This window comes from Salvelinus alpinus, chromosome 2 (assembly GCF_045679555.1).
Source record: "Salvelinus alpinus chromosome 2, SLU_Salpinus.1, whole genome shotgun sequence".
NCBI classification, from domain to species: Eukaryota; Metazoa; Chordata; class Actinopteri; order Salmoniformes; family Salmonidae; genus Salvelinus; species Salvelinus alpinus.
Window position 1 is genome coordinate 72,593,663 of NC_092087.1, and position 19,645 is coordinate 72,613,307.

Here is a 19,645-nt window from a genome sequence, read left to right on the forward strand (position 1 = left end):
CCGTTACACTCACCCCCCTTTCAACCTCCTCCTTTTCCGCAGCAACCAGTGATCCGGGTCAACAGCACCAATGTAACAGTATAACTTTAAACCGTCCCCTCGCCCCGACACGGGCGCGAACCAGGGACCCTCTGCACACATCAACAACGGTCGCCCACGAAGCATCGTTACCCATCGCTCCACAAAGGCCACGGCCCTTGCAGAGCAAGGGGAAACCCTACTTCAGGTCTCAGAGCAAGTGACGTAACCGATTGAAATGCTATTAGCGCGTACCCGCTAACTAGCTAGCCATTTCACATCCGTTACATTAGTACTGTGTGATAATGCAGTGTTAGTACTGTGTGATGATGCAGGGTTAGTACTGTGTGATAATGCAGTGTTAGCACTGTGTGATGATGCAGTGTTAGTACTGTGTGATGATGCATCATTAGTACTGTGTGATAATGCAGTGCTAGCACTGTGTGATGATACAGTGTTAGTACGGTGTGATGATGCAGTGTTAGTACTGTGTGATAATGCAGTGTTAGTACTGTGTGATGATGCAGTGTTAGTACTGTGGGATAATGCAGTGTTAGTACTGTGTGATAATGCAGTGTTAGTACAGTGTCCTCAACCCTCCTCTCCTCCCTTTCTGCATCCTTTGACTCTCTATGTCCCCTATCCTCCAGGCCGGCTCGGTCCTCCCCTCCTGCTCCGTGGCTCGACGACTCATTGCGAGCTCACAGAACAGGGCTCCGGGCAGCCGAGCGGAAATGGAGGAAAACTCGCCTCCCTGCGGACCTGGCATCCTTTCACTCCCTCCTCTCTACATTCTCCTCTTCTGTCTCTGCTGCTAAAGCCAATTTCTACCACTCTAAATTCCAAGCATCTGCCTCTAACCCTAGGAAGCTCTTTGCCACCTTCTCCTCCCTCCTGAATCCTCCTCCCCCTCCTCCCCCCTCCTCCCTCTCTGCTGATGACTTCGTCAACCATTTTGAAAAGAAGGTCGACGACATCCGATCCTCGTTTGCTAAGTCAAACGACACCGCTGGTTCTGCTCACACTGCCCTACCCTGTGCTTTGTCCTCTTTCTCCCCTCTCTCTCCAGATGAAATCTCGCGTCTTGTGACGGCCGGCCGCCCAACAACCTGCCCGCTTGACCCTATCCCCTCCTCTCTTCTCCAGACCATTTCCGGAGACCTTCTCCCTTACCTCACCTCGCTCATCAACTCATCCTTGACCGCTGGCTACGTCCCTTCCGTCTTCAAGAGAGCGAGAGTTGCACCCCTTCTGAAAAAACCTACACTCGATCCCTCCGATGTCAACAACTACAGACCAGTATCCCTTCTTTCTTTTCTCTCCAAAACTCTTGAACGTGCCGTCCTTGGCCAGCTCTCCTGCTATCTCTCTCAGAATGACCTTCTTGATCCAAATCAGTCAGGTTTCAAGACTAGTCATTCAACTGAGACTGCTCTTCTCTGTGTCACGGAGGCGCTCCGCACTGCTAAAGCTAACTCTCTCTCCTCTGCTCTCATCCTTCTAGACCTATCGGCTGCCTTTGATACTGTGAACCATCAGATCCTCCTCTCCACCCTCTCCGAGCTGGGCATCTCCGGCGCGGCCCACGCTTGGATTGCGTCCTACCTGACAGGTCGCTCCTACCAGGTGGCGTGGTGAGAATCTGTCTCCGCACCACGTGCTTTCCCCCCTCTGATAACCAGGTGGTGAATCGCATCTCTGCATGTCTGGCAGACATATCAGTGTGGATGACGGATCACCACCTCAAGCTGAACCTCGGCAAGACGGAGCTGCTCTTCCTCCCGGGGAAGGACTGCCCGTTCCATGATCTCGCCATCACGGTTGACAACTCCATTGTGTCCTCCTCCCAGAGTGCTAAGAACCTTGGCTTGATCCTGGACAACACCCTGTCGTTCTCAACTAACATCAAGGCGGTGACCCGTTCCTGTAGGTTCATGCTCTACAACATTCGCAGAGTACGACCCTGCCTCACGCAGGAAGCGGCGCAGGTCCTAATCCAGGCACTTGTCATCTCCCGTCTGGATTACTGCAACTCGCTGTTGGCTGGGCTCCCTGCCTGTGCCATTAAACCCCTACAACTCATCCAGAACGCCGCAGCCCGTCTGGTGTTCAACTTTCCCAAGTTCTCTCACGTCACCCCGCTCCTCCGCTCTCTCCACTGGCTTCCAGTTGAAGCTCGCATCCGCTACAAGACCATGGTGCTTGCCTACGGAGCTGTGAGGGGAACGGCACCTCCGTACCTTCAGGCTCTGATCAGGCCCTACACCCAAACAAGGGCACTGCGTTCATCCACCTCTGGCCTGCTCGCCTCCCTACCTCTGAGGAAGTACAGTTCCCGCTCAGCCCAGTCAAAACTGTTCGCTGCTCTGGCACCCCAATGGTGGAACAAACTCCCTCACGACGCCAGGTCAGCGGAGTCAATCACCACCTTCCGGAGACACCTGAAACCCCACCTCTTTAAGGAATACCTAGGATAGGATAAAGTAATCCTTCTAACCCCCCCCCCTTAAAAGAGTTAGATGCACTATTGTAAAGTGGTTGTTCCACTGGATATCATAAGGTGAATGCACCAATTTGTAAGTCGCTCTGGATAAGAGCGTCTGCTAAATGACTTAAATGTAAAATGTAAATGTTAGTACTGTGTGATGATGCAGTGTTAGTACTGTGTGATAATGCAGTGTTAGTACTGTGTGATGATGCAGTTTTAGTACTGTGTGATAATGCAGTGTTAGCACTGTGTGATAATGCAGTGTTAGCACTGTGTGATGATGCAGTGTTAGCACTGTGTGATAATGCAGTGTTAGCGCTGTGTGAGGATGCAGTGTTAGTACTGTGTGATAATGCAGTGTTAGCACTGTGTGATACTGCAACATTAGTACTGTGTGATAATGCAACGTTAGTACTGTGTGATAATGCAACGTTAGTATTGTGTGATAGTGCAGTGTGCAGTGTTAGTACTGTGTGATAATGCAACGTTAGTATTGTGTGATAGTGCAGTGTTAGTACTGTGTGGCGATGCAGTGTTAGTATGGTGTGATAATGCAGCGTTAGCACGGTGCGATAATGCAGCGTTAGTACGGTGTGATAATGCAGCGGTAGCACTGTGTGATAATGCAGCGTTAGCACGGTGTGGTAATGCATCATTAATACTGTGTGATAATGCAGCACTAGCACTGTGTGATAATGCAGTGGTAGTACTGTGTGATAATGTAGTGTTAATATGGTGTGACAATGCAGTGTTATTACTGGGCGATAATGCAGCGTGAGTACCGTGTGATAATGCAGCGTGAGTACTGTGTGATAATGCAGTGTTAGTACTGTGTGATAATGCAGTGTTAGTACCGTGTGGCCATGTGCTGATCATATAGAAATTCTCTCTATCTTTAAAAAAAGTTTCTCTAGAAGGATCATGGAACTCAAGCACTCCGCTACCTCTATTTAACAGCGCCCAATCACACACACACACACACACACACACACACACACACACACACACACACACACACACACACACACACACACACACACACACACACACACACACACACACACACACACACACACACACACACACACACACACACACACACACACAAATGTACTCTCTGATACTGTATGTGTAGGGACCTTCGACACCATTCTAAGACGCCATGGTTACAAGGTAAATGTGGGGTAAGCGGATGAAGAATACACCCCTAAACAACATCACACTCAACTGAGTGAGTTATAGAGGAACTTTAACATTTCCTGACCAGAGACTGTGTATTCTATCCTCCCAGAGTATCTCCAGTTCTATTGACTGGGGTTTAATCAGGAAAAACAAACACTGGAGTCACTTAACAGACCTGGAGCATTCCATAGTGCCCACCCCTAACCCCACTCCCTTTCCAACCCCTCCCCTGACGCCAGGAGAGCAGGACGCACTCTGGCCTCTGACCCTCCACCTTGCTCTCAGGAGAGGTCAAGGGTCACTTAGCGAGCTGCCGGCTGGGCGAGAAAACGGCCAAACAAACACACGCAGCCCAAGTTACAAGCACTTCACTTCCCTTTCCATTTGTTCTCAAAGGGACATCCAATCCCTCCCTAGATAGTGCAGAGTTAGCGCCTTTAGCTAGCCAGAGATAGCGACTTAGCTATCTAGATAGCTTTAGCGTAAACATGATTGGAGACAAACCCTTTGGCTCTTTCAGGTGAATGTGACCTGTCCTGGGCTGTTTTAGTTTAGTCTACAGGAACCGCGGCTGGGTGAGGACAGTGATATGCTACAGTTGCGATAGGGCAAGTTGTTTCTCTTGGCTCGCCCCGATGACAAACGCCCGGCTTTATCTGAGGTGAGGTGATGATACAAGAGACGGGGCTGGGGATGGTGTACGTGTCGACGGGGATTTGTTGTACGTTGTCAAAAACTTCAACCGGAGCCAAACTTTGCAGTCTCTCTGCCAAAGCGTGTGATCAGAAGTGAGTTCACAAACATTCATAATAACATTCTCTGGGTTTTCCCTCTGTCTTGTAAGATCCTCTTTTTAAATAGCTTCATCTACTGTATGGAGGGACCCAAGGAAGTTGGAACCAGTCATGAAAGGGTGCCTCATGGCCAACAGATGGGACACACACAAACACCCCAATCTACACACACACACTGGAGCCTAGTGGGAATGAGACAGGCATGGATGAGCAGTGGGGTTATCTGTATCTACATAGCCCTTTTAACAGAAAGCCGTTATCTAGGGTCCCTTCTAACCCAAACCAGCTCTGTGGAGTTGTATGTCTCTCCACCTCTGCTGCACCTCCTTCCTCTGGCTCTCCTCACTCCCCCACTCTTCAAGTCATATGGCCATATGTCTGTGTGGGGGAGTAGAGGGACTGGATGGAGGGATAGGGGTGTGTGTAGATTTGTAGGTGTGTGTCCATATGTGTATGTTGGTGTGTCCATGCGTGCGCTCACACACACAAACACACACACACACTGTGTGGTTACTGAAGGTCACACAAAGAAACAGATCAGAGCTACACTCTGGATACATTTTCACCTTTATTAAAGAGGAACTCAGTCATAAGGAAGAAGCCAACTTCCAACTTCTTGTCAATGTTACCCAAGTCTGTCAAAAATAGAGGCCCGGTTTTAAGGCTGTTAAAGCTGTTGAGCAATAACAAAGTTAATGGAATGCAGTGACTGCTTATGACATGTTTTAATTAAGGAGAACTCTTTAGGGCAGCCAAATGGCAGCACTAACCCGGTCTACCCTGGACCTAGTCAGTGCTCAGCTGGTCAGGCGAGACAGAGTCAGAACCTTGGCCTGAGCCCAAAAGCACTGTGGTCTCTTTCACACAGACTCATGCAAGCAGGCACGCTCGCGACCACACGCACAAACACACACACAGAAACACCCGTGACAATCTGTGACTTCCTATTTGTGACACTCAGGCAACTAACAAAACAACAGTATCTTTTGGTGTCACACGTTTTGATTTGTGATATGTGTACGGTATTTAAACAGTGGTGCTACGTACGGTAAGCCAGGTCTGATTCAACGTTGGTTTACTATAAGCCTCAACAGGGCTGTACTGTAGTGGCTCCATGGTGAGACCTAATTGAGGAGGGAGACCAGCTCCAGTGTCCATCTGTAGAGAGAGGAGAGCGAGACCAGCTCCAGCGTCCATTTGTAGAGAGAGGAGAGAGAGACCAGCTCCAGCGTCTATCTGTAGAGAGAGCAGAGAGAGAGACCAGCTCCAGCGTCCATCTGTAGAGAGAGCAGAGAGAGAGACCAGCTCCAGCGTCCATCTGTAGAGAGAGGAGAGAGAGACTAGCTCCAGCGTCCATCTGTAGAGAGGAGAGAGAGACTAGCTCCAGCGTCCATCTGTAAAGAGAGGAGAGAGAGACTAGCTCCAGCGTCCATCTGTAGAGAGAGGAGAGAGAGGAGAGAGAGACCAGCTCCAGCGTCCATCTGTAGAGATAGGAGAGAGAGACCAGCTCCAGCGTCCATTTGTAGAGAGAGGAGAGAGAGACCAGCTCCAGCGTCTATCTGTAGAGAGAGCAGAGAGAGAGACCAGCTCCAGCGTCCATCTGTAGAGAGAGCAGAGAGAGAGACCAGCTCCAGCGTCCATCTGTAGAGAGAGGAGAGAGAGACTAGCTCCAGCGTCCATCTGTAGACAGAGGAGAGAGAGAGAGAGACCAGCTCCAGCGTCTATCTGTAGAGAGAGGAGAGAGAGAGAGACCAGCTCCAGCGTCCATCTGTAGAGAGAGCAGAGAGAGAGACCAGCTCCAGCGTCCATCTGTAGAGAGAGGAGAGAGAGACTAGCTCCAGCGTCCATCTGTAGACAGAGGAGAGAGAGAGAGAGACCAGCTCCAGCGTCTATCTGTAGAGAGAGGAGAGAGAGAGAGACCAGCTCCAGCGTCCATCTGTAGAGAGAGGAGAGAGAGACCAGCTCCAGCATCTATATGTAGAGAGAGGAGCGAGACCAGCTCCAGCGTCTATCTGTAGAGAGAGGAGAGAGAGACTAGCTCCAGCATCCAGCTGTAGAGAGGAGAGAGAGAGACCAGCTCCAGCGTCCATCTGTAGAGAGAAGAGAGCGAGAGAGACCAGCTCCAGCATCTATCTGTAGAGAGAGGAGAGCGAGAGAGACCAGCTCCAGCGTCTATCTGTAGAGAGAGGAGAGAGAGAGACTAGCTCCAGCGTCCATCTGTTGAGAGAGGAGAGCGAGAGAGACCAGCTCCAGCATCTATCTGTAGAGAGAGGAGAGCGAGAGAGACCAGCTCCAGCGTCTATCTGTAGAGAGAGGAGAGAGAGAGACTAGCTCCAGTGTCTAGCTGTAGAGAGAGGAGAGAGATCAGCTCCAGTGTCTAGCTGTAGAGAGATGGTTTCACTCATACGTTTCACCACCTACCCTCTACATAATCCAAACCTGCCTGCTAGAGGAGAACCTCCCACCACACTAGGGCTGTCCCCAACAACAAAAAAATCTTGGTCGACCTAGAGTCATCTGTTCTTTCGACCAATATATTTTGTCCCATATATAGACGCCAGTGGAGGCTGCTGAGGGGAAGATGTCTCATAATAATGGCTGGAACAGAGTGAATGGAATGGCATCAAACATATGGAAACCAGCCATTACTCCAGCCATTACCACTAGCCCGTCCTCCCCAATTAAGGTGCCACTTACCTCCTGTGATAGACACACCTTATGTGTTTTAATAAAATCCACTTTATATGCATTGAGCTTGTCTGATGCTTTAAGCTCACTGTTTGATGAAATAAGACACAAATGACTCAAGAAGGAGCCAGAGATCAAGATAACCAGAAGAAAAAACCTTAACCTGTCCCAACCATCCAACTCCCGCTGGCTTTCGCAGATTCTGCTGTTACTCTCCTGAAGTTGCTGGTAATAGGCTACACGAGGAGTCGGCCAACTTTCTCACATGGAATGCCAATTTATATTACAATTTTTACTGATCTGTGTACCAGTTATGGTTTCCATATTCACATTTGTCATGGAACAATTTCATTTTATTCATAATAATGTCTTCGTATCTCAAAATCATTGTCATGTGGTACATCAAAATTCTATCCAATTCTATATGAAAATGATATAAACTTCAAAAGTATCTTCTATTGCCAACTATGTAAAAATAGCCTATAAAGCCAACAAATAAAAACATTGCAGCCTGCAGTGTCTACACATGGCCTGTCTGCAACAAACTTGAAACATTGTATTAACTCTTAACTTGGGTCTGGCCTGGAGCTCCTTGCAACATTGTATAAAATATTCTATGCCATCAGCTGTAGGGTATTTGTGCAAGGGATAAGTAGTAATCAGGTAGGCCTATTTTATGATGCTTCCACTGGATCAGACTGTCACGCCCTGACCATAGTAAGCTGTTTTTTCTCTGTGTTGGTTGGGGTGTGATAGTAACTTGGGTGGGTCATCTAGGTAATATTGTATTTCTATGGTGGCCTGATATGGTTCCCAATCAGAGGCAGCTGTTTATCGTTGTCTCTGATTGGGGATCATATTTAGGTAGCCATTTCCTCATTTGTGTTTGTGGGATCTTGTCTATGTTTAGTTGCCTGTCAGCGCTAGTTGTATAGCTTCACGTTTCGTTTGTTCGTTTTGTTGTTTTTTGTTCGGTGTTCATTTATTAAAAGAAAAAATGTACGCCTACCACGCTGCACCTTGGTCCTTTCCTTACGACGATCGTGACACAGACAGAGCATGACATTTTTCCTTTCACACTGAGTGGTTATCAAAAAGGGAGAGAACTGGAAAGATTTTTCAAATACATTGAGAAACAATTGTTAGTCTCAATGGATGTAAAAACAGACTTTGCTTTGAGGTGAAGAAAACATTACTTTGAGAAGCCTATAGGCCGGCCTACTTCTATTCGTAATCAGGTGCACGTTCTTACTCAACATTGTCTTTTGTTTGGAGTGCTCCTGTAAATGACTAAATTGACAGAACTCGTAAACGGAATGAAAGAAACCAAAATGTGTTTCTTACAAGTGTAGTATAGGTTATGCGCTCTGCAAACAACGTGTCCACTCCGACAATGAGAGCGGTAAACGACTGGAATAATGATAATAATAACTCTGCAAAAAAAGAAACATCCCTTTTTCAGGACCCTGTCTTTCAAAGATAATTCGTAAAAATCCCAATAACTTCACAGATCTTCATTGTAAATGGTTTAAACACTGTTTCCCATGCTTGTTTAATGAACCATAAACAATTAATGAACATGCAGGTGTGTCACAGCATCATCGGACTGAGCTTGTTGTCATTGCAGGCAATCTCAGCGCTGTGCGTTACAGGGAAGACATCCTCCTCCCTCATGTGGTACCCTTCCTGCAGGCTCATCCTGACATGACCCTACAGCATGACAATGCCACCAGCCATACTGCTTGTTCTGTGCGTGATTTCCTGCATGACAGGAATGTCAGTGTTCTGCCATGTATGCACACACACACGCGCACACACACACACGTATGCACACACACACGCACGTATGCACACACGCGCACGTATGCACACACGCGCCCATATGCACACACGCGCCCAAGTATGCACACACGCGCACGTATGCATGGACACAAACACACGTATGCACACACATTCACGTATGCACACACACGCACGTATGCACACCCACACGCGCACGCACACACACACATATACACGCACACACACACGCGGGCACGTATGCACACACACACACACACAAGCGCACGTATACACACACACGCGCGCACGTATGCACACACACACAGGCGCACACACACAGGCGCATGTATGCACACACACATACACAAGCGCATGTATGCATACAAACACACATGTGCACACACATGCACGTATGCACACACACCCACGTATGCACACACACACACGCACATATGCACACACACATGCACGCATGCACACACACAGGCGCATGTATGCACACACACATACACAGGCGCATGTATGCACACACACATACACACGCGCATGTATGCACACAAACACACATATGCAGACACGTGCATGTATGCACACACGCGCACGTATGCACACACACACACTTATACACGCACATACACATGTGCACGCATGCACACACATACAAACACACTCATATGCAGACACACACACCACCATCACCACCCAGCCTGGGGAGAAAGGCTGTTATCCAGAGCAGATTCCTCTCGCATGACCGTACATCCTGTACACACACACACACACACACACACACACACACACACACACACACACACACACACACACACACACACACACACACACACACACACACACACACACACACACACACACACACACACACACACACACACACACACATACACACACACACACACACACACACACACACACACACACACGTTGTGCAGTAGGGCAGATGGGCATAGAACACAGACAGCCATGTACACAAAAGCACCCATGCAAGACCAAACACACAAGCCCCAAAAAGCTGTAGCCTACACGGTGACTGACGTTGCATGGTGAGCCGAAGGGTTCACATTAAATGTAAGCCGTCACTTGATCGCCTGACCCCGACATGCTACATTTAGTTACATAAGAGTCAAAGACTGGACCAGCACACAGCGGACCACTAGTATAGACATGCTTATGGGGCGGTGATGCACTATGAAGGAGAAAGAACAGTCAGGAGATAAAAGATGAGTGGGAAGAGAAAAGAGAGGAGGAGGTAGTGAAAGGACTGAATGTAAATGGACAGGAAGAAGAAAGGAGTTAAGGTAAAAGGGAGGATAGGAGGAGGAGAGATCAGGAGATTCCCTCTGCAGGAGCATGTCTTCTGCACATCTGGGGAAGGGCCTCGGGGGGCCGATGATATACACACAGGCATAATCACACACACACACACACACACACACACACACACACACACACACACACACACACACACACACACACACACACACACACACACACACACACACACACACACACAATTTTAGACCGTCTTTCTAAACCTACAGTAAGAGCGGATGATGCAGAATAAAGGGGGAGCGAGGGAGAGAAAATAAAACAGACTGTGCCCGATTTGTCACTGCAGCCACAATCTATGACCTCATCTCAGCGCTACACAGCGCAGCTCCCCTATTCTCTGTTAGACACAGACAGGCCTGTCCTTCTCATGAGTCTACTGCCCTGCTTTTACAACCAGACCTGCTGGCCTGGGATTCATTCACAACATTCAGGAATCGATAAGCTAGACATATTCATTTCTATCTGCCACCCTGCTACGACACATCCAGCAGCTGTTAATCTAGGGCCTATGACACACACACACACACACACACACACACACACACACACACACACACACACACACACACACACACACACACACACACACACACACACACACACACACACACACACACACACACACACACACACACACACACACACACACACACACACACACACACACACACTGCCTGATTGAGGGACCTTGATTTGATCCAATCACCCGATTCTCTCTGCTCTTGATGGCAGCCACATGCTCATCCCCAATCCCATCCACATATTCCCCACTGATGGTGTCCAAATGCTGAGGGAGAGGGGATGCGTGAGTGGGGCTCACTGGGGCTTTGGGGGAATTGACCCGGTGTAAAGACGCGGATTGAGATTGTGATTATGCGGAGTCAGTGTGGTTGAGTTAATGAGCAAGGCCTGCGTTCAATAAGACAGTGATTAGATTTGGTCTTTGACGTTTCTGTTTGCTATCAATTTCTCATGGTTTTCATTGGTTAAAGATGACCTGGTGTAAACCAGTCAGAGAGAGAAGTTACACTTCCCAGTTCATAACCAAATAGAGAATGAATTTCATGGCCAATATATAGCTGAATAAGTCATGTCCCAAAGGCTGAGTAATTACTCTGGGAATGGCTGCTCACAGTACAAAACAGATTGTAGATAATATCTAATCCCCTCAGGACAATCATTTCTCAACTCTAACTCAAAGACAGACTTTTTTCTTTCCAAAAGTCTGACAACCCACAACTCCAATTCCAGGTCAGTAAGATGTTAAATCAAAGTGTTGAAAAAGTGCTTGGACTGCAGTCCGTCTGTCTGTCCTTCCCAGCGTGGCTGTGGTAGTACTGGGACATCTGCTGGATATTTCCTCACCATAAGGTAGTAATTAGAGCCTGGAGGAAGCTGGCAGCAGACAGGCCAGAATGGAATATATCCTCATAGTGTCGGGTCCAGGCCCAGGAGTCTCCGGCTCTACATAGCCCAGACCTAGCCTGAGTCTCTGATCTGTTTGTGTTCCAACTTGTTTGGCGTGACACTCATAGCAAGGGAGTTGGCAAGACAGCACAAACAGATCTTGGACTCAGGCTATAAAATGCCCAGGTCAGAACCACACTTAGCATTTTGAACTGACAGATGGAGTTAAATACTGACACATGTTGACATTGAGAAAATGAATCATCAACAGTGGCTTGGATGCCTTATCAATTCACTAAGTACTGCGTAACACACAGCAGGGTACAGAGTGCATGGACAAACAAGACTGAGGGCTAGGTAGTCAACAATAATGTGTGTTTTGGGATTCCACACACACACACACACACACACACACACACACACACACACACACACACACACACACACACACACACACACACACACACACACACACACACACACACACACACACACACACACACACACACACACACACACACACACACACACACACACACACGAGCGCTGTGGTAGTGTCTGTGCATTTGGAGTTTGGTCACAGAGCACTCCCAGATAAATACAAGACCACAGAGTGTTAAATATGCCCTACGTGGCTTCTACTGAGACATTATGCAACTATTAATTGACATGGCCATCCACATTACCTACCATAGTACCTTAAAATCGACTCTTTTAAAAACACATGCTATTACTGTTTTTAATGCATTTGCGGAAATTCAATAAACAGTTTTGGGGAAAAAAACTTTTCTCTTGATTACCCCCTAATATGACTGTCCACATTATGTTTACAAGCTAATCTGCATGGCAATAATGACTAGCTCATTAGTCATGCTATGTTAATGACATCTGCTCTCAACAGAAGGTGTGTGTGTTTTATATAAGTTATATAACTAAATAATGGATAACACTAGAAGACTGCCCATCACCCTAAGCCGTAGTGACATGGCCCTGTTTTCAGTGTCCTGTTTTCAGTGTGTGTGTGTGTGGGGGGGGGGGGGGGGACTAGGCTTTAAGCTGAAATATCATCCGTGTTACACAAATCAACAACCCTATATATAGCTGAACTCTGACACACTGGCTAATGATGTCATAGAGCGCACCACAGTATTTCCAGCGGTTTGACGGCATTCCGAAAACAAAACGTCAGTGGGCATTCCTGCACAGCGAGGCTAATCATAGAGGCATCTGGACCTGGGGAGACTGGAGACAAATGAGCCATAATAAGTAATGGGTTACTTCCTATGGGGGGGGGGCTTAAGATTAGGCTAATGAAAGCTTAAAGCTTCTCCAGCAGGAAATGGAGATAGAACCATTTGTGCGGATACGCAAATTCACAGAACACCAAGTCCCTTTGAGAACCATAGGCTAAGTAGTGGGTTTTTCTGAGTGGGAGTTCTGGTGTGATACTCATCAACGAGAGAGCTTAATAGGTCACTTAGCAGACACTTTATTCTAAAGAGACAGAATAGTCAACATTAACAATGACACAGGATGAACATTAAAAACAATGGCCCATGAGGGAAATCTAATCCACAACCATTGAGTTGCCAGCACCATGCTGAACTCAGTGAACCATTGGAAGCACTATCCACAGTGAGTTGGGTTTGGTCCAGTACAGAGTGTCTCAGACTCAGGGAACGAGCTGGCTTCACTATAAGGCAGCATTGTTAAGGAGACATAAAGAGCAGTATTGACTCCTCATCTGTTGCTTGGTCACTACGGGACCTGGATCTGACATTGTGCTACTGAGTAGGAGGATAGCTGACACACTGGAGCCTAATGAGAAAAACTAGATACAAAGTTCCTTATTACATACAGGGTTGCTCAACTCGTCCAGCCACACGGAGGGTTGATACACAGCATCCCTTTACAAGGGTGTTGCTCAATTCTGGTCCAGGGACACTCACACAGTATTCAGGCATTTGTTCCAGCCCAGCACTAATCTGATTCAGCACTTACACACCTGAATCAACTGGTCAATGTCTCGTTGATTAATTGATTCAAGAGTTAGTGTTTGGCTTGAACAAAAGCCTGCACTCCCTGTGTGTGGGGGTACCCTGGACCAGAGTTGAGAGACTCTGCCCTACTTTCAACTGTCTGTGCCCAGGAACCAGAGATGCCTAGCGGTCCCAGTTGACCCCGATGCGACATCTGCTGGGGGGGGGGGCCTCCTTAGGCCAAATACTGTACACAGGACTGAGATAATTTTGTCACTTCCTCACATCAATGACATCACCGGGAGTGCTGCCCCATTAGGGACGACTACGCCACACACAGATAATCTGACAAACACAAACACTGTTACAGATTAGTAACTCATACGCACTAACAATACATTTATTTCTGGTCTCTCTTTCCTGTTAGTACTAACTTAGCTGAAGACTAGGATGTAAAACGCTGTAGGTCAGGATAACGATTTTCGTGATGACAAATCATGCTGATGGGGACGTTACGCTTCACCGAACCATTTGATTTGCTATTAAGTCTTTGAAAGGCGTGCTGCTAATGCACATTAGAGACCTGACACCCACTTCATTATGGAGGCCAGCATCAAAAAATAGCAAGTGTAACAAGTTCATAACACCCCCTTGAGCAACTCCTTAGCACAAAAGGTCCATTCAGTGTGCGGACAAATCCTGAGAGGAGTCAGTGTACAGTGCAGCTGACTGGTTTCGCTCACGTGTACAGAGGGAGAGATGGGGAGTGCATTTACTCAGCTGAGCCCCCACCACGCTTTCATTTGGAGTTTGTTACTGGGAAATAGGCAACAACATAGGTACATCCAGCCCATTAGTTCTCAATGTGTATCCCAGACAGACAGACAGAGGCCTCTGTCCAGATGAAGACTCCCTGGCCTTGCCTTCATAGGAGACATCAGACACAAAACAAAAGTCTTCCTCTGTGTGGAAGAAAATATTGAATAATATCTATGTTCACTGGTTGTTAGTAATGGAAGACTGAGGAGGAGAGTAGATGAGAGAGAAGAACCCCCCGCTGTTACACAGCGATGCAAAAGCAGCGCTAACCACAGGGATGGGAAATAGAGCAGCACTAACCACAGGGATGGGAAATAGAGCAGCGCTAACCACAGGGATGGGAAATAGAGCAGCGCTAACTACAGCGATGGGAAATAGAGCAGCGCTAACCACAGGGATGGGAAATAGAGCAGCGCTAACCACAGGGATGGGAAATAGAGCAGCGCTAACCACAGGGATGGGAAATAGAGCAGCGCTAACCACAGGGATGGGAAATAGAGCAGCGCTAACTACAGGGATGGGAAATAGAGCAGCGCTAACCACAGCGATGGGAAATAGAGCAGCGCTAACCACAAGGATGGGAAATAGAGCAGCGCTAACCACAGGGATGGGAAATAGAGCAGCGCTAACTACAGCGATGGGAAATAGAGCAGCGCTAACCACAGGGATGGGAAATAGAGCAGCGCTAACCACAGGGATGGGAAATAGAGCAGTGCTAACCACAGGGATGGGAAATAGAGCAGCGCTAACCACAGGGATGGAAAATAGAGCAGCGCTAACCACAGGGATGGGAAATAGAGTAGCGCTAACCACAGGGATGGGAAATAGAGCAGCGCTAACCAAAGGGATGGGAAATAGAGCCGCGCTAACCACAAGGATGGGAAATAGAGTAGCGCTAACCACAGGGATGGGAAATAGAGTAACGCTAACCACAGCGATGGGAAATAGAGCAGCGCTAACCACAGGGATGGGAAATAGAGCAGCGCTAACCACAGCGATGGGAAATAGAGCAGCGCTAACCACAGGGATGGGGAAAAGAGCAGCGCTAACCACAGGGATGGGAAATAGAGCAGCGCTAACCACAGGGATGGGAAATAGAGCAGCGCTAACCACAGCGATGGGAAATAGAGCAGCGCTAACCACAGGGATGGGGAAAAGAGCAGCGCTAACCACAGGGATGGGAAATAGAGCAGCGCTAACCACAGGGATGGAAATAGAGCAGCGCTAACCACAAGGATGGGAAATAGAGCAGCGCTAACCACAGCGATGGGAAATAGAGCAGCACTAACCACAGGGATGGGAAAAAGAGCAGCGCTAACCATAGGGATGGGAAATAGAGTAGCGCTAACCACAGGGATGGAAATAGAGTAGCGCTAACCACAGGGATGGGAAATAGAGCAGCGCTAACCACAGGGATGGGAAATAGAGTAGCGCTAACCACAGGGATGGGAAATAGAGTAACGCTAACCACAGCGATGGGAAATAGAGCAGCGCTAACCACAGGGATGGGAAATAGAGCAGCGCTAACCACAGGGATGGGAAATAGAGCAGCGCTAACCACAGCGATGGGAAATAGAGTAGCGCTAACCACAGGGATGGGAAATAGAGCAGCGCTAACCAAAGGGATGGGAAATAGAGCAGCACTAACCACAGGGATGGGAAATAGAGCAGCGCTAACCACAGGGATGGGAAATAGAGCAGCGCTAACCACAGGGATGGAAATAGAGCAGCGCTAACCACAGGGATGGGAAATAGAGCAGCGCTAACCACAGCGATGGGAAATAGAGCAGCGCTAACCACAGGGATGGGGAAAAGAGCAGCGCTAACCACAGGGATGGGAAATAGAGCAGCGCTAACCACAGGGATGGGAAATAGAGCAGCGCTAACCACAGCGATGGGAAATAGAGCAGCGCTAACCACAGGGATGGGGAAAAGAGCAGCGCTAACCACAGGGATGGGAAATAGAGCAGCGCTAACCACAGGGATGGAAATAGAGCAGCGCTAACCACAAGGATGGGAAATAGAGCAGCGCTAACCACAGCGATGGGAAATAGAGCAGCACTAACCACAGGAATGGGAAAAAGAGCAGCGCTAACCATAGGGATGGGAAATAGAGTAGCGCTAACCACAGGGATGGAAATAGAGTAGCGCTAACCACAGGGATGGGAAATAGAGCAGCGCTAACCACAGGGATGGGAAATAGAGCAGCGCTAACCACAGGGATGGGAAATAGAGCAGCACTAACCACAGGGATGGGAAATAGAGATTTCTCTCAACATCTCCACTTGTGACAACTACACAAGCCCAGAATTGCCGCTAGAACAGAGCATGATCATAACTCATGAAGAGTCAGCTCAGAAATACAGGCACGCATCCATGCAATGCTTGAACTAAGCAATAAAACCATGGGTGAGTTTCCCTTCAGAGTGGGTCTCTGTTTCGTCTCCACCTCACAAACAGAGCACTGGTATCAGTATAAGCAGATCTGGAGGGTCTGGATAGGTTTCAGCAGTGTAGTGGGAGAACTTCCACCATATTGCTAACAACCTACAGATTTAACATCAAAAGGATAAGCCCAAGGAGAAGGGTTAGTGAGTGTTTTGGGACAGGCTGTCTGGTTTGTCTCAACACCACCACTAAGAGATGGTTGGTATCAGTATCAGAGCTCTCCCAGGGCTCGGGGATGATAAACAGAGATAGGAGCCAACATACAGTGATAATCACTGATAGCACTCCATAAACTGCTGAGGATAATGCCATATAGGAAAAGGTCCTGCTTTAAAGGCCATTCTCCTTCCCTTTGAAAGGTCATACACTGACTTAATGATGCTTAGCCTGGTCCTTGATCCATTTGTGCTGTATTGCCAACTGTGATCTGAGCATGAATCCCCACACACTAAAAAACACTGTGGTATCAGCATGTGTTATTTTCTGATTCTCTGATCCACTTGATCCCAGGAGCCCGTCCTGTGGTCCAGAACGTTGGGAACTAGTGGGAAGCACAGATGGGGTCTGAGAGGAGCCAGTGAGCAGAGGTATGCTGTTACACACACACACACACACACACACACACACACACACACACACACACACACACACACACACACACACACACACACACACACACACACACACACACACACACACACACACACACCACTATGTGTATTAATAGAGCACAGCCTAGAGAGGGCCAGCATGTCACAGCCACAGAGAGCAGGAAGGAGACGGACCGAGGGATGATGCATAATGGGACAGACAGAGGCCTTAATGGCTAGAGAAGTCCAGGAGGCTCTCCTCTAGATGGACAACACTCAGTCTGCATACACACACTGGTCGGAGGGGAGAGAAGAAAAATAAAAATAAGGAGGTGGATAGAGAGAGAGAGAGAGAGAGAGAGAGAGAGAGAGAGAGAGAGAGAGAGAGAGAGAGAGAGAGAGAGAGAGAGAGAGAGAGAGAATAAATATAAGTAGAAAGTCTGATGATAAAAAGGAGAGAAAGGGAATAGAGGTGACTGACCTGTACTGCTCCCTGTGTTAAAGTATAGGCTCTTTGATTTATATAATGACAAGTCATGCAAGTAATGACAATACAGGGAAATCCAGGCATATGGTACACATGCAGACATGTAGGGAAAACACTAGCCTATAGATCATTAAACTAAAATGTATTCAGAAATGTATAAAAGAGGGTCAAATTAAAATAATTAAAATACAAAGGAATCAAACTAAGTGCTGAAAATACACAGTAGACAGACATGCACTCAAACATATCACATCATCTATAACAAGCCATCAAGATCTCTTGGAAATAAAGCAACTTGAAATTGCGGGGTGGGGGCACAATAGTGTATTCCACAATAATAACGAATTTCCCAACATACCTGAATTCGCAGGACTTTTCTTCATGTTCTGGCCGTTTGGGCGACAATTAGTCAACGTTACCCCCCCAAAATGTATTGAGTATTCGTCCAAGTATTCTTGTACTAGATCCCGCTTGTCCTTTCACTGTTCACACTGTTGCCGCGGCTCATGCGTAACCGTTCGAAGTATCCCAGTTCAAACGATCGATTAGCCTACTCTAACTATCGTAGCCTAGCCTGTATTATTTATTGCCGCTGGATGTTTCACCAAGCCTGATGTGCACTTCGTGGGATGCTCCACGTTTCAGACCACGCGAGCGTGCATATGGAATCACGCGCGCATCAGTGGCACGAATGGATGTTGATGTGCCTTTTACGCACGTCCCACTTATGACCATGCTGTTATTTTAGGGTTCCGCTTTCCATGCTTGACATCATCTGTGCGTAAGCATTCAATCCATCCATGTGAAGAGAGAGGTCGCAGAGACGCCGTCATAAGTTGTTGACCTATAGGTTGTTGAATACATTTGTTTGAGCTCATTGGCGTCTCCAAAATGTCGCTCTACTGACCATTACATGGAAGATTGAGGAGGTTCTATTCGTAAACTAGAACACATCCATTGCATTTTATTGTGGTGTAAAATATTAAATGGCTCAGATGTTTCTATTACTGAATAAAAATATAAACGCAACATGCAACAATTTTACTGAGTTAGAGTTCATATAAGGAAATCAGACAATTGAAATAAATTAATTAGGCCTTAATCTATGGATTTCACATGACTGGGCAGGGGCTTGGGAGGGCATAGGCCCACTAAATTGGAAGCCAGGCCCAGTCAATCAATCAGAATGGGTTTTACCCTACAAAAGGGCTTTATTACAGACAGAAATATTCCTCTGTTTCATCAGCTGTCCGGGTGGCTGGTCTCAGATGATCCCACAGGTGAAGAAGCCGGATCTGGAGATCCTGGGCTGAATTGGTTACACGTGGGTTGTGGTTGTGAGGCTGGTTGGACTTACTGCCAAATTCTCTAAAACAATGTTAGAGGTGGCTTATGGTAGAGACATGAACATTCAATTCTCTGGAAACAGCTCTGGTGACATTCTTGCAGTCAGCATGCCAATTGCACGCTCCCTCAAAACTTCAGACATCTGTGGGATTCTTGTGTGACAAAACTGCATATTTTAGTGGCCTTTTATTGTCCCCAGCACAATGTGTACATGTGTAATGATCATGCTGTTTAATCAGCTTCTTAATATGCCACACCTGTCAGGTGGA

The 19,645-nt window shown here is 47.5% G+C and overlaps 1 protein-coding gene across 1 annotated transcript in view; it reads right to left on the minus strand.

Moving 5' to 3' along the window:
- LOC139567698 (septin-9-like) overlaps positions 1–18,652 on the minus strand; it is a 91,526-nt gene extending 72,874 nt beyond the window's left edge. Inside the window, exon 1 of the mRNA XM_071389117.1 lies at positions 18,388–18,652. Within this exon, the coding sequence (XP_071245218.1) occupies positions 18,388–18,412 (25 nt within the window). The 5' untranslated portion in view covers positions 18,413–18,652. The remainder of the gene's footprint in view (positions 1–18,387) is intronic.
- Between the last annotated feature and the right edge of the window lie 993 nt (positions 18,653–19,645).